This window comes from Pseudophryne corroboree, chromosome 4, assembly GCF_028390025.1.
Source record: "Pseudophryne corroboree isolate aPseCor3 chromosome 4, aPseCor3.hap2, whole genome shotgun sequence".
Lineage (NCBI taxonomy): Eukaryota > Metazoa > Chordata > Amphibia > Anura > Myobatrachidae > Pseudophryne > Pseudophryne corroboree.
The window spans coordinates 928,651,873-928,675,821 of record NC_086447.1 but is presented as its reverse complement, the minus strand read 5'-3'; the positions used below and the strand labels follow the sequence as shown (position 1 = coordinate 928,675,821).

General features: G+C 50.1%; 1 protein-coding gene across 2 annotated transcripts in view; it reads right to left on the bottom strand.

Moving 5' to 3' along the window:
* Positions 1–23,949, bottom strand: part of VASH2 (vasohibin 2) — a 100,465-nt gene that overhangs the window by 2,038 nt on the left and 74,478 nt on the right. The window contains exons 6-7 of one of the 2 annotated variants that reach the window (XM_063919058.1): positions 21,450–21,831; positions 19,541–19,653 (exon numbers count right to left, since the gene is read on the bottom strand). In XM_063919058.1, the coding sequence (XP_063775128.1) occupies positions 19,541–19,653; positions 21,450–21,831 (495 nt within the window). Of the gene's footprint in view, positions 1–19,536; positions 19,654–21,449; positions 21,832–23,949 lie in introns of those variants that run through there. The other variant, XM_063919059.1, reaches the window with a different exon arrangement.

The following is a 23,949-nucleotide window of genomic DNA, read 5'->3' as shown; positions in this document are numbered from 1 at the left end:
ATACACAGTACACCGTATTACTACACACGTCCGTCTCCCCACATACGCCTCGGGTCCTGGTATGGCTGATCTCCCGCAGTGTAACCTTTGTAGCATGCCCAAGATGGCCGCCTCACCTGGTACGCTCATGGATGGGATGAAAAATAAATGGACTTGATGTTAATTCTGGGACCCTACCCCTAACATTAGGACGCTACATCCACCCATTTTGTGTCATCTCATCTATTCCGCCCAGGATAATCCTAAGTAGCATTGGTTGCTATGGGCAACATCACTAATTCTCTGTTTTAGAAGCGTTAGTAAATTTACTCCTAAGTATTTATTTATCTAATATACATTTAAAATAATAATGTTGATGGGTGTTATTTAATTGTGACTGCTATGTTATAAATAAGAATGGCGTCAGGCGTCTCTCCACACTGCCAATCCCTGCACGCCTGTGACGGCAGCGCCCGGGCCCATAGGTCACCAGTAAGAGCCTGGCAGCTGAGGGCAATCCGCTGCAGAGCCGGTCCCTGAGGTAATGCCTGCAAATAGCCTCCTGTGTTATCACTGACGACTGCGAGATCCCACGCTCCAGATATTTCTGTACAGGGGTGAATGGGGGAAGACTAACGCTGAGCCGCAAGCACTATAATTATCAGCATGCTCATTACATGTGTCTGTACTATTCATGGTTGGATTATAGCTCACAGCGTAATGCCCTTTCCCCCACCGCGCTCTTTACTGTAGGATATATCTGGATACGTGATGCTTATCCCGTCTTAGGCTCCTGACTAATGCTTGACAACAGTAGTATTTACAGGAGAGCGTATTCCGGCTGAATGGCGGGGGGCGTGCCTGGCCCCGTCACGGGGGGTAGTATTACATGAGGCAGCATAATCTTTAATTATACACAGTAACGTAGCAGCAGCAGCTTGTGTCACTTTCTAAGACGGCACCTGTTGTGTCACTGCGGCCTGCAACACAGTCTGCGGCATTAACCCATCTATGACCGGGCGCGTTTTGCAGCTTTGTGACCCGCATCTCGCGCTTTTGCTAATTTTTTTAAAGATTTTCTCTAACGTCCTAGTGGATGCTGGGAACTCCGAAAGGACCATGGGGAATAGCGGGCTCCGAAGGAGGCTGGGCACTCTAGAAAGATTTAGGACTACCTGGTGTGCACTGGCTCCTCCCACTATGACCCTCCTCCACGCCTCAGTTAGATTTTGTGCCCGGCCGAGGTTGGATGCACACTACGGGCTCTCCTGAGCTCTTAGAAGAAAGATAGTCTTAGGTTTATTATTTTCAGTGAGACCTGCTGGCAACAGGCTCACTGCAGCGAGGGACTAAGGGGAGAAGAAGCGAACTCGCCTGCTTGCAGCCGGATTGGGCTTCTTAGGCTACTGGACACCATTAGCTCCAGAGGGATCGACCGCAGGCCCAGCCTTGATGTTCGGTCCCGGAGCCGCGCCGCCGTCCCCCTTACAGAGCCAGAAGCAAGAAGATGGTCCAGAAAATCGGCGGCATGAAGACCCAAGGTAGCGCACAGCACTGCAGCTGTGCGCCATTGCTCCTCTCACACTTCACACTCCGGTCACTGAGGGTGCAGGGCGCTGGGGGGGGGGGGCGCCCTGAGGCAGCAATAAAAACACCTTGGCTGGCAAAAATACCTCAATATATAGCCCCAGGGGCTATATATGAGGTAAATAATACCCCTGCCAGATTCCATAAAAAAGCGGGAGAATAGGCAGCGGAAAAGGGGCGGAGCTATCTCCCTCAGCACACTGGGTGCCATTTTCCCTCACAGTTCCGCTGGAAGGAAGCTCCCTGGCTCTCCCCTGCAGACTACTCTACAGAAAAGGGTAAAAAAGAGAGAGGGGGGGCATTTAATTTGGCGCAGTATATAGTTATATTAAAAAGCAGCTATAAGGGACATAACTCAGTTAGTCCCTGCCTTATATAGCGCTCTGGTGTGTGCTGGCATACTCTCACTCTGTCCCCCCAAAGGGCTTTTGTGGGTCCTGTCCTCTATATAGAGCATTCCCTATGTGTGTGGAGTGTGTCGGTACGGCTGTGTCGACATGTTTGATGAGGATAATGAGGCGGAGCAGATGCCTTTAGAAGGGATGTCACCCCCTGGGGGGCAGACACCTGAGTGGATGTGCTTATGGAAAGAAATGAGTGCACGTATAGACTCATTACATAAGAAATTTGACGACATGCCGACTGCTGGACAGCCGAGTTCTCAGCTCGTGCCTGTCCAGGTGTCTCAAAAGTCATCAGGGGCTCTGAAACGCCCGCTATCTCAGATGGCACAAGTAGATGTCGACACGGATACTGACACCAGTGTCGACGACGATGAGTCAAATTTAATGCCCATTAAGGCCATTCACTGCATGATTGAGGCAATGAAAGAGGTGTTAAATATCTCTGATTTACATCCAGGTACCACAAAAAAAGGGTATTATGTTTGGGGAGAAAAAACTACCTGTAGTTTTTCCCCCGTCAGATGAATTAAATGAAGTGTGTGAAGAAGCGTGGGCTTCCCCTGATAAGAAATTGGTAATTCCTAAGAAGGTACTAATGGCGTTCCCTTTCCCGCCAGAGGATAGGTTACGTTGGGAAACACCTCCTAGGGTGGATAAAGCGCTCACACGTTTGTCTAAAAAGGTGGCACTACCGTCTCAGGATACGGCCGCCCTTAAGGAACCTGCTGATAGAAAGCAGGAGGCGATCCTGAAGTCTGTATATACACACTCAGGCATTATACTTAGACCAGCTATTGCGTCAGCATGGATGTGCAGTGCTGCCGCTGCGTGGTCGGATAAACTGTCAGAAAATATTGACACACTAGACAGAGACACGATCCTGCTAACAATTGACCATATCAAAGACTCAGTCTTATATATGAGAGATGCACAGAGGGAAGTCTGCCGGCTGGCATCTAAAATAAGTGCATTGTCCATCTCTGCTAGGAGATGCTTATGGACTCGCCAGTGGACTGGAGATGCAGATTCCAAAAGGCACATGGAAGTTTTGCCTTATAAGGGGGAGGAATTATTTGGGGATGGTCTCTCCGACCTAGTTTCCACAGCAACGTCTGGGAAGTCAGCATTTTTACCCCATGTCCCCTCACAGCCTAAGAAGGCGCCATTTTATCAGGTTCAGTCCTTTCGGACCCAGAAAAACAAGCGGGGAAAAGGAGGGTCTTTTCTCTCTAGAGGCAGAGGTAGGGGAAAAAGGCTGCAACAAACAGCAGGTTCCCAGGAGCAAAAGTCCTCCCCCGCTTCCTCTTCCAAGTCCGCCGCATGACGGTGGGGCTCCACAGGCGGAGCCAGGTACGGTGGGGGCCCGCCTCATGAATTTCAGCGATCAGTGGGCTCGCTCACAGGTGGATCCCTGGATCCTTCAAATAGTATCTCAGGGGTACAAGCTGGAATTCGAGGCGGCTCCACCCCACCGGTTCCTAAAATCTGCCTTGCCGATTGCTCCCTCAGACAGGGAGGCGGTGCTAGCAGCGATTCACAAGCTGTATTCTCAGCAGGTGATAATCAAGGTACCCCTACTTCAACAAGGCCGGGGTTACTATTCCACACTATTTGTGGTGCCGAAACCGGACGGTTCGGTGAGACCCATTTTAAATTTGAAATCCTTGAACACATACATAAAAAAATTCAAGTTCAAGATGGAATCGCTCAGGGCGGTTATTGCAAGCCTGGAGGAGGGGGATTACATGGTATCCCTGGACATCAAGGATGCTTACCTGCATGTCCCCATTTACCATCCTCACCAGGAGTACCTCAGATTTGTGGTACAGGATTGCCATTACCAATTCCAGACGCTGCCGTTTGGACTCTCCACGGCACCGAGGGTATTTACCAAGGTTATGGCGGAAATGATGATACTCCTTCGAAAAAAGGGAGTTTTAATTAACAATCTCCTAATAAAGGCACGATCCAAGGAACAGTTGTTAGTGGGAGTAGCACTATCTCAGGAAGTGCTGCGCCAGCACGGCTGGATTCTGAATATCCCAAAGTCACAGCTGGTCCCGACGACACGTCTAATGTTCCTGGGAATGATTCTGGACACAGTCCAGAAAAAAGTGTTTCTCCCGGAGGAGAAAGCCAGGGAGTTGTCTTCTCTAGTCAGAGACCTCCTAAAACCAAAACAGGTATCGGTGCATCACTGCACGCGGGTCCTGGGAAAGATGGTAGCTTCTTACGAAGCAATTCCATTCGGCAGGTTCCATGCCAGGATTTTTCAGTGGGACCTGTTGGACAAGTGGTCCGGATCGCATCTTCAGATGCATCGCTTGATAACCCTGTCCCCAAGAACCAGGGTGTCTCTTCTGTGGTGGCTGCAGAGTGCTCATCTTTTGGAGGGCCGCAGATTCGGCATACAGGACTGGGTCCTGGTGACCACGGATGCCAGCCTACGAGGCTGGGGGGCAGTCACAAAGGGAAGAAACTTCCAAGGACTATGGTCAAGTCAGGAGACTTCCCTTCACATAAATATTCTGGAACTAAGGGCCATTTACAATGCCCTAAGTCAAGCAAAATCCCTGCTCCTACACCAGCCGGTGCTGATCCAGTCAGACAACATCACGGCAGTCGCCCATGTGAATCGACAGGGCGGCACAAGAAGCAGGATGGCAATGGCAGAAGCCACAAGGATTCTCCGATGGGCGGAAAATCATGTACTAGCACTGTCAGCAGTGTTCATCCCGGGAGTGGACAACTGGGAAGCAGACTTTCTCAGCAGGCACGACCTCCACCCGGGAGAGTGGGGACTTCATCCAGAAGTCTTCCAAATGATTGTAAATCAGTGGGGTCGTCCACAGGTGGACATGATGGCGTCCCGCCTAAACAAAAAACTAGAGAGGTATTGCGCCAGGTCAAGAGACCCTCAGGCGATAGCTGTGGACGCTCTAGTGACAACGTGGGTGTACCGGTCGGTTTATGTGTTCCCTCCTCTTCCTCTCATACCAAAGGTATTGAGAATAATAAGAAAGCGAGGTGTAAACACAATTCTCGTGGTTCCGGATTGGCCAAGAAGAGCGTGGTACCCGGAACTTCAAGAGATGATCTCAGAGGACCCGTGGTCTCTGCCGCTCAGAAAAGACCTGCTACAGCAGGGGCCCTGTCTGTTCCAAGACTTACCGCGGCTGCGTTTGACGGCATGGCGGTTGAACGCCGGATCCTGAAGGAAAAGGGCATTCCGGAGGAAGTCATTCCTACGCTTATTAAAGCTAGGAAAGAGGTTACAGCAAATCATTATCACCGCATATGGCGGAAGTATGTTGCATGGTGTGAGGCCGAAATGGCCCCAACAGAGGAATTTCAACTAGGTCGATTTCTGCATTTCCTGCAAGCAGGAGTTAATATGGGCCTAAAACTAGGCTCCATTAAAGTACAGATCTCGGCTCTGTCGATTTTCTTTCAAAAAGAACTAGCTTCAGTACCTGAAGTTCAGACATTTGTGAAAGGAGTGCTGCATATTCAGCCCCCATTTGTGCCTCCTGTGGCACCTTGGGATCTCAACGTGATGTTGAGTTTCTTAAAATCACATTGGTTTGAGCCACTAAAAACCGTGGATCTGAAATATCTCACGTGGAAAGTGGTCATGTTATTGGCTTTGGCTTCAGCCAGGCGTGTGTCAGAATTGGCGGCTTTATCATGTAAAAGCCCTTATCTGATTTTCCATATGGATAGGGCAGAATTGAGGACTCGTCCCCAATTTCTCCCTAAGGTGGTGTCAGCGTTTCACCTGAACCAGCCTATTGTGGTGCCTGCGGCTACTAGGGACTTGGAGGACTCCAAGTTGCTAGACGTTGTCAGGGCCCTGAAAATATATGTTTCCAGGACGGCTGGAGTCAGAAAATCTGACTCGCTGTTTATCCTGTATGCACCCAACAAGCTGGGTGCTCCTGCTTCTAAGCAGACTATTGCTCGCTGGATTTGTAGTACAACTCGGCTTGCTCATTTTGTGGCAGGCCTGCCACAGCCAAAATCTGTAAATGCCCATTCCACTAGGAAGGTGGGCTCATCTTGGGCGGCTGCCCGAGGGGTCTCGGCTTTACAACTTTGCCGAGCAGCTACTTGGTCAGGGGCAAACACGTTTGCAAAATTCTACAAATTTGATACCCTGGCTGAGGAGGACCTGGAGTTCTCTCATTCGGTGCTGCAGAGTCATCCGCACTCTCCCGCCCGTTTGGGAGCTTTGGTATAATCCCCATGGTCCTTTCGGAGTTCCCAGCATCCACTAGGACGTCAGAGAAAATAAGAATTTACTCACCGGTAATTCTATTTCTCGTAGTCCGTAGTGGATGCTGGGCGCCCATCCCAAGTGCGGTTTATCTGCAATACTTGTACATAGTTATTGTTAACTAAATCGGGTTATTGTTGAGCCATCTGTTGAGAGGCTCAGTTGTTTCATACTGTTAACTGGGATTCATATCACGAGTTGTACGGTGTGATTGGTGTGGCTGGTATGAGTCTTACCCGGGATTCAAAATCCTTCCTTATTGTGTACGCTCGTCCGGGCACAGTGTCCTAACTGAGGCTTGGAGGAGGGTCATAGTGGGAGGAGCCAGTGCACACCAGGTAGTCCTAAATCTTTCTAGAGTGCCCAGCCTCCTTCGGAGCCCGCTATTCCCCATGGTCCTTTCGGAGTTCCCAGCATCCACTACGGACTACGAGAAATAGAATTACCGGTGAGTAAATTCTTATTTTTTTTCAATCTGCTTTGTCTTGAACCGAGATCTTTTTCAGCAAACGCTTTCTGTAACTGGCACAATAAATACAGTTTATATAATTTCTTCTCGTTGATGCCTTTACCCAATTAGCGCAACTCTAGATAAGTCAGCGGTAACATTAACTGTACACCTCTACCACCTATGGGGGCCCCAAATATATAGTGTATGTATACTGTGAAAGGTGGGGCCTTCAGGTGTATGCAGATATTATTCTGTCTTTGTGTTTGCAAACGGCTGTATCCTCATACACCAAGCCTTAATACGCCGTACGGCGCGTGACGCCCAGCGCGAGTGATCCGCGCCAAACGGTGTAGCGTAGCAAATCTATCTTCAATTTGCATCTTATTTTCACCTCAAATGCAGCAAAACACAAATCAGTCTGTACCAGAGACACCGAGCTGTAACTTGGAGCCCAAGGAGGAAATAATAGTAAGCAGGGAATGGAGAAGTGAGCCAGTAGAGAAGTTACCCATGGCAACCAATCAGCTGCTCTGTATAATTTTATAGTATGCAAATGATAAATGTTAATTCAATGTTGATTGGTTGCCATGGGCAACTTTTCCACACCTTTCACTGCTAATCTAAACAAGTTCCAACCATTGCAGCTATAAATGGAAGTGATTAACGAAGATAGAACTGAAAAATATTATGTTATTATATATGTCATTATAATATCCGTGTACACATCACCCACATATACTGGAGGCGGCCATTTTGTGGAGTAAAGCAATATTCAGCAGATCAATTCTCTAATGTGTAGTGAACGGATAGGCCGCATTCTCAAGGTTCAGTCTCCAAAATGGCAGCCTGCACTGTATATAGGTGGTGACACCCGATGCGGCCAATAGTACCACCCTTGTGCGACTGAAAAGGGGGTGTGGCCTCACAAAAGGGGCCTGGCCTCGCAAGAGTCCTTGCTGACATCACTACAAGGGTATGGCCTAGCGGGAAGCCCCCCTACTACCTCACTCTAAGGGCATGCCCAGCGTCCCTGGAGATGCTGGGCTGCCTGGAGACTAGTGCCTTCTGGAAGGGTGACACCCGGGTGCGGCCCGCACCCACCCTTGTGATGCCTGTTGAAGGCGGTTACACGTTATTAGAGCTTTTATAACTAAAAAACGTGGTCAGTTGTCTACTACAGAACACGGTAATGTTTTCATGTAGTGCAGTTGTTCCCAAACTTTGGGGCAAATTCAGTAAGGATTGCAAAAATTATAAATTAGCAAAAATTGCGAGCAAAAGTAAAATTGTGAAAGCACGCCCAAACGGAAAAACGGCAACACTAATTTAATTTAACAAAAAGAAGGTGGCCTTGTGAAATGTGCAAATATTGCGAAAACCATCCTAATAATCGCAATTTTTGCGTACATGTTTCTGATGTTGCATTTTTTGCTAACAGCAGTGTTTTTCCCTTAAAAATTGCACAACCTACTTTCCTGCACCCAAATTAAAGAAACTACTCAACAATTGTAAATCAATTCAATCATCACTTAATTGGTCAAATGATCTTGTGGTAATTTAGCAATTATTATCTTAAAGACACCATAGTGTTTTTCTTCAAACATTGACTAATGCCCATAAAGGGCCCTACACATTTAACGATCCGCTGCCGAGCTGCCCGACGGCGGATACGGGCGACCCGGCGGCGGGGGGGAGGTTAGTGACGGGGGAGTAACATTTTTATTTAAAAAAAAAAAAAAAATAGTGTTTTTTTGATTGACCACTTCACAAACATTACATATTATTGTTTCTTTGCTGCTATTTACATACCTTACTTTAAGGAATTGTGTAAAGATTTGTTTCAATAAGTATACAAATGGAGCAGAATTTGCAAAACTTGAAAATAAAAAGATGGTGTTGCTGTTCTTCAATATATGCTTATGTGTGTAGCACACAAATAAAAATAAGATTTTAAACCTACCGGTAAATCTTTTTCTCCTAGTCCGTAGAGGATGCTGGGGACTCCGTAAGGACCATGGGGTATAGACGGGCTCAGCAGGAGACATGGGCACTCTAAAGACCTTTTAATGGGCGTGAGCTGGCTCCTCCCTCTATGCCCCTCCTCCAGACCTCAGTTATATAAGGGTGAGACACATACCAGCTCACACCACAAACACACCGTATAACATGGTATATAACTAAACCAGTTAACCGCATGAACAACAGAAATCAGCAACAGTCTGATCTCAACCGTACACAACTCTCGTGTAATTACTTCAGTAACTATGTACAAGTACTGCAGATTTATTCCGCACTGGGACGGGCGCCCAGCATCCTCTACGGACTAGGAGAAAAAGATTTACCGGTAGGTTTAAAATCTTACTTTCTCTTACGTCCTAGAGGATGCTGGGGACTCTGTAAGGACCATGGTGTTTATACCAAAGCTCCAGACCGGGCGGGAGAGTGCGGATGACTCTGCAGCACCGATTGAGCAAACAGGAGGTCCTCATCAGCCAGGGTATCAAACTTATAGAATTTTGCAAAAGTGTTTGAACCCGACCAAGTAGCTGCTCGGCAAAGCTGTAATGCCGAGACACCTCGGGCAGCCGCCCAAGAAGAAGAGCCCACCTTCCTAGTGGAATGGGCCTCCACCGATTTTGGTAACGGCAATCCTGCCGTAGAATGAGCCTGCTGAATCGTGTTACAGATCTAGCGTGCAATAGTCTGCTTGGAAGCAGGAGCGCCAACCTTGTTGGCCGCATATAGGACAAACAGAGCCTCTGTTTTCCTAATACGAGCCGTTCTGGCTACATAGATTTTTAAAACCCTGACTACATCAAGGTACTTTGACTCCTCCAAGACATCCGTAGCCGCCGGCACTACAATAGGTAGGTTCATGTGAAACGACGAAACCACCTTAGGTAGAAATTGTGGACGAGTTCTCAAGTCCGCTCTATCCACATGGAAAATCAGATAGGGGCTCTTGTGGGACAAGGCCGCCAATTCTGACACCCGCCTTGCAGATGCCAAGGCCAATAACATGACCACTTTCCACGTGAGAAATTTTAACTCAACAGTTGGAAGTGGTTCAAACCAATGTGATTTAAGGAACTGCAACACCATGTTCAGGTGCCACTGGGGGCACAAAAGGAGGCTGGATGTGCAGTACTCCTTTCACAAAAGTCTGTACTTCTGGAAGAGAGGCCAATTCCTTCTGAAAGAATATTTATAAGGCCGAAATCTGCACCTTAATGGAACCTAACTTTAGGCCCATATCCACTCCTGTCTGTAGAAAATGGAGAAAACTACCCAGCTGGAATTCTTCCGTAGGAGCATTCTTGGATTCACACCAAGACACATACTTCCTCCATATACGGTGATAGTGCAGCTTTAAGTAGAGTAGGGATGACTTCCCCTGGAATACCTTTCCTAGCTAGGATCTGGTGTTCAACCGCCATGCCGTCAAACGTAATCACGGTAAGTCATGGAACACACACGGTCCCTGTTATAACAGGTCCTCTCTGAGAGGAAGCGGCCAAGGATCTTCTGTGATCATTTCCTGAAGATCTGGATACCAGGCCCTTTGAGGCCAATCTGGGACAATGAGTATCGTCTGAAATTTTGTTCTTCTTATGATTCTCAATATTTCTGAGATGAGCGGAAGCGGAGGGAACACATAGACCACTTGATACACCCACGGTGTTACTAACGCGTCCACTGCTATTGCCTGAGGGTCCCTTGCCCTGGAACAATATGTCCGAAGCTTCTTGTTGAGGCGTGACGCCATCATATCTATTTGAGGGAGTCCCCAACAACTTGTCACTTCTGCAAAGACCTCTTGATGAAGTCCCCACTCTCCTGGATGGAGATCGTTTCTGCTGATGAAGTCTGCTTCCCAGTTGTCCACTCCCGGAATGAATATCGCGGACAGAGCGCTTACATGATTTTCCGCCCAGCGAAGAATCCTGGTGGCCTCCGCCATTGCTGCTCTGCTCCTTGTTCTGCCCTGGTGGTTTACATACGCCACGGCTGTGATATCTGACTGGATCAGAACGGGTAGGTTGCGAAGGAGATGCTCCGTCTGTCTCAGGCCGTTGTATATGGCCCTTAATTCCAGCACGTTTATGTGCAGACAAGCCTCCTGGCTTGACCATATTCCCTGAAAGTTTTTTCCCTGTGTGACTGCTACCCAACCCCGAAGGCTCGCGTCCGTGGTCACGAGAACCCAATCTTGAATTCCAAACCTGCGACCCTCTAGAAGGTGAGCACTCTGGAGCCACCACAGGAGAGAAATCCTGGCCCTGGGGGACAGGCTTATCATCTGATGCATTTGGAGATGGGACCCTGACCACTTGCTCAGTAGGTCCCACTGAAAAGTTCTTGCATGGAACCTGCCAAACGGAATGGCCTCGTAGGCCGCCACCATCTTTCCCAACACTTGAGTGCATTGATGAATCGACACTCTTTTTGGTTTCAGCAGAACCCTAACCATGTTCTGGAGTTCCAGAGCCTTTTCCACTGGAAGAAAAACCCTCTGCCGTTCCGTGTCCAGAATCATGGGCAAAAACGACAGCCGAGTTGTCTGGACCAACTGCGACTTTGGCAAATTTAGAAGCCAGCCGTGTTGTTGTACCACCCTCAGAGAGAGAGCCACGCTCTTCAGTAATTGTTCTCTTGATCTCAGCTTTTAGCAGGAGATCGTCCAAGTACGGGATAATTTTGACACCCTGCTTGCGCAGGAGCACCATCATTTCTGCCATTACCTTGGTGAAAATTCCCGGGGCCGTGGAAAGCCCAAACGGCAACGTCTGAAACAGGTAATGACAATCCTGTACAGCGAAACTCGGGAACGCCTGATGAGGAGGATATATGGGAACATGAAGGTAATGTCAACAAGACCTTAATTTGTTCCGTATCCAGTATCATACCTAGGAACGGTAGTCGAGTTGTCAGAATCAACTGTGACTTCGGTAGATTTAGAATCCAACCGTGTTGCTGGAGCACTCTCAACGAGAGCGCCACACTGTTCAGCAATTTCTCCCTTGATCTCGCTTTTATCAGATCGTCCAAGTATGGGATAATTGTGACTCCATGCTTGCGCAGGAGCACAATCATTTCATTTCCGCCATTATCTTGGTGAAAATCCTCGGGGCCGTGGAGAGTCCAAACGGCAACGTCTGAAATTGGTAATGACAATCCTGTACAGCGAATCTCAGGTATTCCTGATGGGGGGCATATATGGGAACATGAAGGTATGCATCCTTTATGTCTAGTGACACCATAAAATCCCCCCCTTCCAGGCTGGAGATCACTGCCCGGAGAGATTCCATTTTGAATTTGAATCTCCTCAGATATAGATTTAGGGATTTTAGGTTCAGAATCGGTCTGACCTAACCGTCCGGCTTCGGGACCACAAACAGGGCTGAATAGAACCCCTTTCCCTGTAGCCTTGGGACACAATTCCTATCACCCAAGGATCCAAGTCCGAATGAACCCAGACCTGGCTGAAGAGCTGAAGACGTGTCCCCACCGATGCGGACTCCCGCAGCGGAGCCCCAGCGTCATGCGGTGGATTTGGTAGAGGTCGGGGGAGGACTTTTGTCCCTGGGAACTAGCCGAAGCTGGTGTTCTTTTCCCCCTACCTCTACCTCTGGCGAGGAAGGATGAACCGCGCCCCTTTTTGAATTTGAGACCAAACGGACTGCATCTGTTATTGAGGTGTTTTCTTTTGTTGTGGGGGAATGTAAGGCAGAAAAGAAGACTTACCCACGGTAGCTGTGGAAACCAGGTCCACAAGGCCTTCCCCAAACAGAACTTCACCCTTGTAAGGCAAAGCCTCCATAAGTCTCTTGGAGTCAGCATCCCCAGTCCATTGGCGGGTCCAGAGTGACCTCCTAGCTGAAATTGCCATGGCATTTGCTCTTGAACCCAAGAGCCCAATATCTCTCGCAGCCTCCCTCATATATAACGCTGCGTCCTTTGTGACCTAATGTCAACAAAACACCCTCATTCCGAGTTGTTAGCTCATTAGTTTTCTTCGCATCGGTGCGATAAGTCGCAAACTGCGCATGCGCAATGTTCGCAGTGCGTCTGCGCCAAGTAAATTTGCTAAAAAGTTTGGTATTTTACTCACGGCTTAACGAAGATATTTCTTCGTTCTGGTGATCTGAGTGAGATTGACAGGAAGTGGGTGTTTTTCGGGGCGGAAACTGGCCGTTTTATGGGTGTGTGCGAAAAAACGCTGCCGTTTCTGGGAAAAACGCGGGAGTGTCTGGAGAAACGGGGGAGTGTCTGGGTAAACCCTGGGTGTGTTTGTGACGTCAAACTAGGAACGAAAAGGACTGAACTGATCGCAGTGGCAGAGTAAGTCTCGAGCTACTCGGAAACTGCAAAGAAATTTCTAATCGCTATTCTATTCGCAATTCTGCGAATCTTTCGTTCGCTATTCTGCAAAGCTAACATTCACTCCCAGTAGGCGGCGGCTTAGTGTGTGCAAAGCTGCTAAAAGCAGCTAGCGAGCGAACAACTCGGAATGAGGGCCACTGTCTTTATCGAGGGTGTTGCGATCCGCAGGATCTTTTAAGTTCGCCGTGTCTGTCCTGTGAGGGGAAAGGATACGCCATTATAAGTCTCTTGGGAATCTGCAGCCTCTTGTCTGGAGTTTCCCAAGCCTTTTCAAATAAAGCGTTCAGCTCATGTGATGGGGGATATGTTACCTCAGGTTTCTTCCCCTTAAACATACAGACCCGTGTGTCCGGGACAGACGGGTCCTCTGTGATATGTAATACATCTTCTATTGCAATAATCATGCATTGAATACTCTTTGCCACCCTTGGGTGCAACTCCTCTTCATAGTCGACACTGGAGTCGGAATCCGTGTCGGTATCAGTGTCTGCTATCTGGGTAAAGGGACGTTTTTGGGACCCTGTAGGGTCTTGTGACACAGTACGAGCCATGGAGTGACTCCCTGGTTGGCATTTGGACTCTGCTTTGTCCAATCTCTTATGTAATAAAGCCACATTCACATTCAAAACATTCCACATGTCAACCCAATTAGCCGTCGGCGGTGCCTCCGGAGACAATACTACCATCTGCTCTGCATCCTCCCTAGAAGAGCCTTCCGCTTCAGACATGTTGACACACACGTACTGACACCCCACACACACTGGGATATATGGATATGGGGACAAACCCACAATAAGGCCCTTTGGAGAGACAGAGAGAAAGTATGCCAGCTCACACCCAGCCCCTGTGGTTCTGAAACAAAGTCCCAGACTAGTAAGAGCTTTTATAATAATACATTTTGCACCAAATTAATGTGCCTCCCCCCCCCCCCCCCCCCCCCTCGATTTGCACCCTGTGTGTACAGCAGGGGAAGAGTCCGGGAGCAGCTTCTCTGCAGCAAGCTGTCGAGAAAATGGCGCTGGTTAGAGCTGAGGGAACAAGCTCCGCCCCCTCGATGGCAGGATTCATATACTGCCTCAGCAGTATCTATACTTGTGCCAGCCTATATATGAGGTAAAAATTGCTGCCCAGGGCGCCCCCCCTGCATCCTGCACCCTTGCTGTGCCGTTGTGTGTGTGAGAGCAATGGCGCGCAGCGCGACCGCTGCGCGGTACCTCACGAAGATCTGAAGTCTTCTTTCTTCTTATACTCACCCGGCTTCTATCTTCCGGCTCTGTGAGGAGGACGGCGGCGCGGCTCCGGGACGAACAGCAAGGACGACACCTGTGTTCCGACCCTCTGAAGCAAATGGTGTCCAGTAGCCTAAGAAGCAGAGCCTATCACTTAAGTAGGTCTGCTTCTCTCCCCTCAGTCCCACGAAGCAGGGAGACTGTTGCCAGCAGTGCTCCCTGAAAATAATAAACCTAACAAAAGTCTTTTCTAGAGAAACTCAGGAGAGCTCCCCTAGTGTGTGTCCAGTCTCCTCTGGGTACCGAATCTAACGGAGGTCTGGAGGAGGGGCATAGAGGGAGGAGCCAGCTCACGCACATTAAAAGGTCTTAGAGTGCCCATGTCTCCTGCGGAGCCCGTCTATACCCCGTGGTCCTTACGGAGTCCCCAGCATCCTCTAGGACGTAAGAGAAATAAAATAAAAATGTATGTGGGTATGTTTTGTTTAACAAAAAAATGTTGGTTGTTTAAAAAAAAAAAATGTTAGGAAGCTAAATGTCGTTCAGCAGATACTACTCAGCAGAATGCTTGTAAAGGTTATTTTACATTTGCTTCTATCAAATAGTGCGGTTGTCAAACCTCGATTGTTAGTAAGTGTAAACACAAATGGGTTAGTAACATATATTTTCACAATCAACATGTGTTACAGAGTTACACAATACCTCACATGTTTCTAAGTTCCAATACAGCAATGAAGTGATTTGTGGTCTGAGGTGTATCAGCTGGGTGTAATGAAGCAATGATTGCAGTATATATGCAGTGTACAACTGAGGTCAGCTTGTGCAATTTTTAAGGTAGACCTGTAGTCACTCAGAAACTGCACACCAGAAATGTGCGATCTGTTGTAAAAACTGCGAATGTACCGCCCACCGAACATCAGCATATGCCCACAACACGCCCGCGCATTGTAGTTTTTGCGAGTCCAGCCCTTTACTACGCCCCCTACATGCTTACTTTTCGTAGTGCATACGCAGTTTTTGCTAAGTCTCAGAAATTGGGTTTTTTTTCTCAGTTTTTGCTATTTAAGTTGCAGAATTTGCGTTTGTATACTTTTTTTTCTGCTAATTTTGCTGATTTGCGATCCTTGCTGAATTAGACCCTTAGGGGGTCATTCGGAGTTGATCGCAGCCAGCAAATTTTTGCTGCTGCTGCGATCAACTAATCCCCGCCTATGGGGGGAGTGTATTTTAGCATAGCAGGGCTGCGATCGCTTGTGCAGCCGTGCTATGCTTAAAAATTTTCCTGCAAAACAAGACCAGCCCTACAGCTACTTACCCTGTGCGACGGATCCAACGATGAAGGTCCCGGTCCTGACGTCAGACATCCGCCCTCCGTTTGCCTGGACACGCCTGCGTTCTTCTTATCACTCCCTGAAAACGGCCTCCAACGGTGAGTATCCGCCCTGGAACGCCTCTCCGCTGTAAATTTTCTTCCATCCAGCGCTGCGTCTTTTCTTCTCGCTAGGCGCTCCGTTGCCTGGCAACGTTTGTCGCCGGGCAATGGCGCGCATGCGCAGTTCTGACCCGTTCGCACCGCAGCGAACAACCGCTGTGTGCAAACGGGTCAGAATGACCCCCTTAGTCCTCAAGGCACCCCAACAGTCTAGGTTTTCAGGATATCCATGATTGGGCACAGGTGAATTAATTAGTACCTCAGTCATTTTGATTTCGTCATCTGTACTCAGCTCTGCATATTCTTGAAACCAGGACGGTTACGGTGCCTTGAGGACAGAGTATGGGAACCACTGATTATGTGGGGTGAGTAAGGAGTACACCTGCAGGCTTACTGCTCAACTGCACAGGGTGACAACTGGCGTATATTACAGTAAAATGTTATATTCAATGTATATACAGTAGGTTACATTACAAAAATACACTTTGGCCAGCGTTGGTCACAATGGACAGGAATTCTCATTAATCATTGAATATACACTTTATAAAACATGTATCGATTTTATATTAAAAAAAAAAAGGTAGATTTACTTGTAATGGATAATATACCTTAGAGATGACATATCTGGTGCCAGGATGGCCATCAAACCGCTACTGCTTTTATTTTATTGGCCTCATAAAAATGTAATATGCTACTTCTGGCTCAAGCGCAGATTAAATGCCACCAGCGTGGAGACGCAGCTTCAGAGGCTTCACAAAGATGAACGATCCCTCAAATAAACATGTGATACCGGCTGTCACTATACCGGCAGCGAGTCTGCCCGCCATGCATCTGGCACGGTGGCTCACCACAGGTTCTATACCCACACGGTTGGTGGTGTGGACCCACCAACTGAGTGGGAATTCCAAGTGTTTGTCGGGATTCCGGGCGTCGACGTTTCACTGGCTGTCGGGATTCCGGCATTGATCTCCTGAACGCTGGGATCCTGACAGCCGGTATATTAACTGCATCCCCCTCAAATACATACATCCCCGATCTGTGGGTATATGCTGCGATGGGATCTGGCTGTGAGGCAGTGCAGGACCAAACTGGGAGGCTGGCAGTGCGGGAGCCGACTGGGAGGCCGGGATTGGGGGATGTAACTGTGAGGGCGGCAGTGCGGGAGCCGACTGGGAGGCCGGGATTGGGGGATGTAACTGTGAGGGCGGCAGTGCGGGAGCCGACTGGGAGGCCGGGATTGGAGGATGTAACTGTGAGGGCGGCAGTGCGGGAGCCGATTGGGAGGCCGGGATTGGGGGATGTAACTGTGAGGGCGGCAGTGCGGGAGCCGACTGGGAGGCCGGGATTGGAGGATGTAACTGTGAGGGCGGCAGTGCGGGAGCCGACTGGGAGGCCGGGATTGGAGGATGTAACTGTGAGGGCGGCAGTGCGGGAGCCGACTGGGAGGCCGGGATTGGAGGATGTAACTGTGAGGGCGGCAGTGCGGGAGCCGACTGGGAGGCCGGGATTGGAGGATGTAACTGTGAGGGCGGCAGTGCGGGAGCCGACTGGGAGGCCGGGATTGGGGGATGTAACTGTGAGGGCGGCAGTGCGGGAGCCGACTGGGAGGCCGGGATTGGGGGATATAACTGTGAGGGCGGCAGTGCGGGAGCCGACTGGGAGGCCGGGATTGGAGGATGTAACTGTGAGGGCGGCAGTGCGGGAGCCGATTGGGAGGCCGGGATTGGGGGATGTAACTGTGAGGGCGGCAGTGCGGGAGCCGACTGGGAGGCCGGGATTGGAGGATGTAACTGTGAGGGCGGCAGTGCGGGAGCCGACTGGGAGGCCGGGATTGGAGGATGTAACTGTGAGGGCGGCAGTGCGGGAGCCGACTGGGAGGCCGGGATTGGAGGATGTAACTGTGAGGGCGGCAGTGCGGGAGCCGACTGGGAGGCCGGGATTGGAGGATGTAACTGTGAGGGCGGCAGTGCGGGAGCCGACTGGGAGGCCGGGATTGGAGGATGTAACTGTGAGGGCGGCAGTGCGGGAGCCGACTGGGAGGCCGGGATTGGGGGATATAACTGTGAGGGCGGCAGTGCGGGAGCCGACTGGGAGGCCGGGATTGGAGGATGTAACTGTGAGGGCGGCAGTGCGGGAGCCGATTGGGAGGCCGGGATTGGGGGATGTAACTGTGAGGGCGGCAGTGCGGGAGCCGACTGGGAGGCCGGGATTGGAGGATGTAACTGTGAGGGCGGCAGTGCGGGAGCCGACTGGGAGGCCGGGATTGGAGGATGTAACTGTGAGGGCGGCAGTGCGGGAGCCGACTGGGAGGCCGGGATTGGAGGATGTAACTGTGAGGGCGGCAGTGCGGGAGCCGACTGGGAGGCCGGGATTGGAGGATGTAACTGTGAGGGCGGCAGTGCGGGAGCCAACTGGGAGGCCGGGATTGGAGGATGTAACTGTGAGGGCGACAGTGCGGGAGCCAACTGGGAGGCCGGCAGTGTGGGAGCTATGAGGCCGGCAGTGTGGGAGCTATGAGGCCGGCAGTGGGGGACGTGAGTGTGAGGGCGGCAGTGGGGGACGTGAGTGTGAGGGCGGCAGTGGGGGATGTGACTGGGAGGCCGGCAGTGGGGGACGTGAGTGTGAGGGCGGCAGTGGGGGACGTGACTGGGAGGCCGGCAGTGGGGGACGTGAGTGTGAGGGCGGCAGTGGGGGACGTGGGTGTGAGGGCGGCAGTGGGGGACATGACTGGGAGGCCGGCAGTGGGGGACGTGAGTGTGAGGGCGGCAGTGGGGGACGTGACTGGGAGGGCGACAGTGGGGGACGTGAGTGTGAGGGCGGCAGTGGGGGACGTGAGTGTGAGGGCGGCAGTGGGGGACGCGAGTGTGAGGGCGGCAGTGGGGGACGCGAGTGTGAGGGCGGCAGTGGGGGACGTGACTGGGAGGGCGGCAGTGGGGGACGTGAGTGTGAGGGCGGCAGTGGGGGATGGGACTGGGAGGCCGGCAGTGGGGGACGTGAGTGTGAGGGCGACAGTGGGGGATGTGACTGGGAGGCCGGCAGTGGGGGACGTGAGTGTGAGGGCGACAGTGGGGGACGTGAGTGTGAGGGCGGCAGTGGGGGATGTGACTGGGAGGCCGGCAGTGGGGGACGTGAGTGTGAGGGCGGCAGTGGGGGACGCGACTGGAAGGCCGGCAGTGTGGGAGCTGACTATGAGGCCCGCAGTGGGGGAGATGACTCGGGACTGGAAGGCCAGCAGTGGCGGACGCGAGTGGGAGGCCGGCAGTGTGGGACGCGACTGGAAGACCGGCAGTGTGGGAGCGGACTATGAGGCCGGCAGTGGGGGATGCGACTGGGAGGTCGGCAGTGGGGGACGCGACTGGGAGGCCGGCAGTGCGGGACGCGAGTGGGAGGCCGGCAGTGCGGGACGCGAGTGGGAGGCCGGCAGTGCGGGACGCGAGTGGGAGGCCGGCAGTGCGGGACGCGAGTGGGAGGCCGGCAGTGGGGGACGCGAGTGGGAGGCCGGCAGTGGGGGGCGTGACTGGGAGGCCGGCAGTGGGGGACGCGAGTGGGAGGCCGGCAGACGCGAGTGGGAGGCCGGCAGTGGGGGGCGTGACTGGGAGGCCGGCAGTGCGGGACGCGAGTGGGAGGCCGGCAGTGGGGGGCGTGACTGGGAGGCGGGCAGCGTGGGAGCTGACTATGAGGCCGGCAGTGGGGACATGAGTGGGAGGCCGGCAGTGCGGTATCTGATCGGCCTGACTGCACTGTGGGTGGCTAGCGGCTGCGGATACAAATGGAAGTGATGATTATTCCAATACTCACGATTTATCTCTCCGGCAGACGCGTCTCTGGGGGCTGATGCGGACTCTCGGGGGGGACACGGACTTCCCTCTCCTTTCTTTCACAGGTGACTGGACACTTGAGGACTTTAGGATCTGTGACAGGAAAGAGAGAGATGACGGAGGATAGATGTCGCCTGTATGGGCTGGTATGGTGACGTCCCTCAGAGTATAACCATGTGACATATATAACATATAGTGTGGCATATCTATATTCACCATACCCCAGCGCGTTTCACCCCCCACCTATAAGGCTAATGTCACAGGGTGCTTTCCGTGTTGCCATACATCAGCCCGGGAAATGTGCCCATAGCAGGTAATGTAAACGCTGAGTTACTGCCACACGAGCACAGGTATACTACATGAATGCTGGACACAAGATCAGTGCTTGAGCAATAGGCAGATATGGAGGTCCCTGCGCAGTGACATCACGCTCTCCGCAGCGCTGTAAATGCCACCAACCTGCACAGCTCACAATCTCAAGCACCACAGCATATGTAAGTAATGGAACCCTCTCTCTAGACACATGAATGCTGTCATGCACCCCCCTTCCCTACCCCATGGGCCCACGTTGCCACTTACGTCCTGTGGGCGGATCACTGGGCAGTTTGGGTTTGTAAGTAAACATTATTAATGCTGTTCATCACCACCTCATGTCCAAATAAGCCACACCCACTACTCTGCATAGCCACCCCTACTAATTTACATAACTATCTACAAAGGCCTATGCCACATACATTCTCATCTATATTATTATAATACTTTATTCATATCAGCAACTCATGTACACAGCGCTATACGGAGTGCAGTAAAATTACCGGCGGTCAGGATACCGACGGTGGAATCCCGACTGCTGACAATGCCGACACACGCAATCCTGGCTCACAGGGGCTATTCCCACTCGTGGCGAGCCTGCAAGGGGACTCTACGCTCGCCCAGCTGCCGGGACACTGACGGACGGCACCCCGACCGTCGGTAGTACATACTGATCTCCACTATATACAGTACTATACACCTGACCACTGCAGTTACTGGAAAAAACATTTTTACTACAAAAACACCAGAAGGTTAAAAAAAAAATCCATCTATAAAACTTCTAGAAAGTTCCGTCACACTACAAGAGCGCTGTATAATCATTCTTGTTCTGTTCCCTGTAAACAGAAACATAAATATTGGCGTCTGTTACAGAAATAGTAGCTGACTGCTGGCTTTGATGCCTCGTTAATATTACTATACTGCAAAATGATATAATCCAGTGCAGTCCAAGTATTGTGCGCGACCTCGGAGGACACATTGTGATCTTGTGACTCAGTCGGAGCGGGACACAAATGGAAACACAAGTGACTGGAAGCTATCTCTAGGTCTATAGTGATACATGTAACATTTGAAGTTAGACAAGAGTTATTTTAGCCATTATTGCAGCATAATGATTCATAGAAAGGTTAAATGTAAGAAATACTGTAACAATTATCCAAACTTGTAACTGTGACGGCATTATACAAGGTTATATGATTCCAATGATACTATTATACTCAGGGTTCTAGGCCAGAGTTTCCCAAACACCGCCATTACAGTCCAGGTTTTAAGGATATTCATTCATGAGTCTGGATGGTTAAATCAAACTGACTGAGGCACTAATTAAATCACCTGTGCTCAATCATGGATAGCCTGAAAACCTGGACTGTGATGTAAAGTTTGAGGACTTTCTGTTCTAGGCTATAAAGCAGCTATGATACTCAGGGGCAGATTTATCAACGAGTGATAAAACGTATTCTATATGATAAATGGTACTCCAGCCAATCAGCTTCTAACTGTCATGTGTGAAAAGTGACAGTTGGGAGCGGATGACCACAGATATCCTCCAGAAGTACCATTTCTACGCTTTACCTTACCTTCATTCTCATATCCCGTGCATGCTTCTCCAGTTCCTTCTTGATATCGGCTCGAACCATCTTCCCCATGTTGATGACTAGATACCGCCATTCGATTGGCTGGAAAGTGTGCGGATCGTGGGGCACGTACAAACCGATTTTGACTTTCTTCACCGTGTGCGAATACTTTTTGTACGAGTCTTCAAAGTCAAAGATGAGCTCGCTAAGAGTCCGAAAGGTCATCGGCTTGTCCATGAGGTCCGAACGCCGGCTCATGCCCAACGTGCCGTAGCGCCCATTGCAGTAGATCCCCAGCACGACGTGGTGAAAGTAGTTCCCTGAGAACTGGGTTTTGAAGCTGATGGGGAAGCGCTCCACACTCACCTGCCCGTTCGTCAGATATCTTTACCACCGAGTTAAGAAAGATTTTCCCATGAAAACAGAATTCAGCCACCGGAATAGGCGATTCCAGTACTAATATATATATAATTAACTATTAATATAGTATATGCAAAATTAGTAATAAAAGCAGCAGTATCTTAATGGCAAATATGTGTACACTCGCCCAAATTCGGTGCAATTCAAAAAAGACAAAGGTAAGAATTGCGCGATAAAACCCAGTCTTCACGCTAGGCTGCTGTTTTAGCAGTGCGCCACGCCCATATTTAAAAGTGTTAAGAAGCGCCCTGCCATTTCAGTGGATCCCTGCTAAAACACCCAACCCGTGGGCCGCAGTGTTCTGGGAAAAGTAGCAATTGCCGATCACCGCTGAGTGAATGGAAGGCTTGGGGGCAGTCTATCACGTCGTTAAGTGCTGGCCACAACCTTAAAATTGATGACGAAGACCCCATCTCCCGGGCCGTTTCGCACGCCCCACAGTGAATCTCTCCCCGCACCTCGGCACGTTGCCCTGCCCGCATCCTAGCGGGAACTCTAAAACATATATTGTGTAGAGATAATAAGACATGGCAGAAATTAGGTCAGTCGGGACACATACAGTATATAAAATGATAAAATACATTTATTTACATACAAATAATTGATCTAAAATATCAAACACTATATAGAGAGAGCTGATAAATAGGGAACATAATGACAGCCTACATACACTGTCGCTATACGGACGGTCCAGTTTCCAGCAAATCTTATACACATCAATATGGAAGCTCTTTGTAAAGGATATAAGACACTTTCAGGGTAGTGGTAGTCCGGCATTCTGTGTATCACATGGGTTCATGTTATATGTAGCACAGCAGCTACAGTGTATCACATGGGTATAAGTGTCTCCAGCTGCCTTCCTGTTATATGTAACACAGCAGCTACAGTGTATCACATGGGTATAAGTGTCTCCAGCTGCCTTCCTGTTATATGTAACACAGCAGCTACAATGTATCACATGGGTATAAGTGTCTCCAGCTGCCTTCCTGTTATATGTAACACAGCAGCTACAGTGTATCACATGGGTATAAGTGTCTCCAGTTACCTTCCTGTTATATGTAACACAGCAGATACAGTGTATCACATGGGTTCACATGTCTCCAGCTGCCTTCCTGTTATATGTAACACAGCAGCTACAGTGTATCACATGGGTTCATGCGTCTCCAGCTGCCTTCCTGTTATATGTAACACAGCAGCTACAGTGTATCACATGGGATCATGCGTCTCCAGCTGCCTTCCTGTTATATGTAACACAGCAGCTACAATGTATCACGTGGGTATAAGTGTCTCCAGCTGCCTTCCTGTTATATGTAACACAGCAGCTACAGTGTATCACATGGGTTCACGTATCTCCAGCTGCCTTCCTGTTATATGTAACACAACAGCTACAGTGTATCACATGGGTTCACGCGTCTCCAGCTGCCTTCCTGTTATATGTAACACAGCAGATACAGTGTATCACATGGGTATAAGTGTCTCCAGCTGCCTTCCTGTTATATGTAACACAGCAGCTACAGTGTATCACATGGGATCATGCGTCTCCAGCTGCCTTCCTGTTATATGTAACACAGCAGCTACAGTGTATCACATGGGTTCACGTGTCTCCAGCTGCCTTCCTGTTATATGTAACACAGCAGCTACAGTGTATCACATGGGTTCGCGTGTCTCCAGCTGCCTTCCTGTTATATGTAACACAGCAGCTACAGTGTATCACATGGGTTCACGTGTCTCCAGCTGCCTTCCTGTTATATGTAGCACAGCAGCTACAGTGTATCACATGGGTTCACGTGTCTCCAGCTGCCTTCCTGTTATATGTAACACAGCAGCTACAGTGTATCACATGGGTTCACGTGTCTCCAGCTGCCTTCCTGTTATATGTAGCAAAGCAGCTACAGTGTATCACATGGGGTCACGTGTCTCCAGCTGCCTTCCTGTTATATGTAACACAGCAGCTACAGTGTATCACATGGGTTCACGTGTCTCCAGCTGCCTTCCTGTTATATGTAACACAGCAGCTACAGTGTATCACATGGGTTCACGTGTCTCCAGCTGCCTTCCTGTTATATGTAACACAGCAGCTACA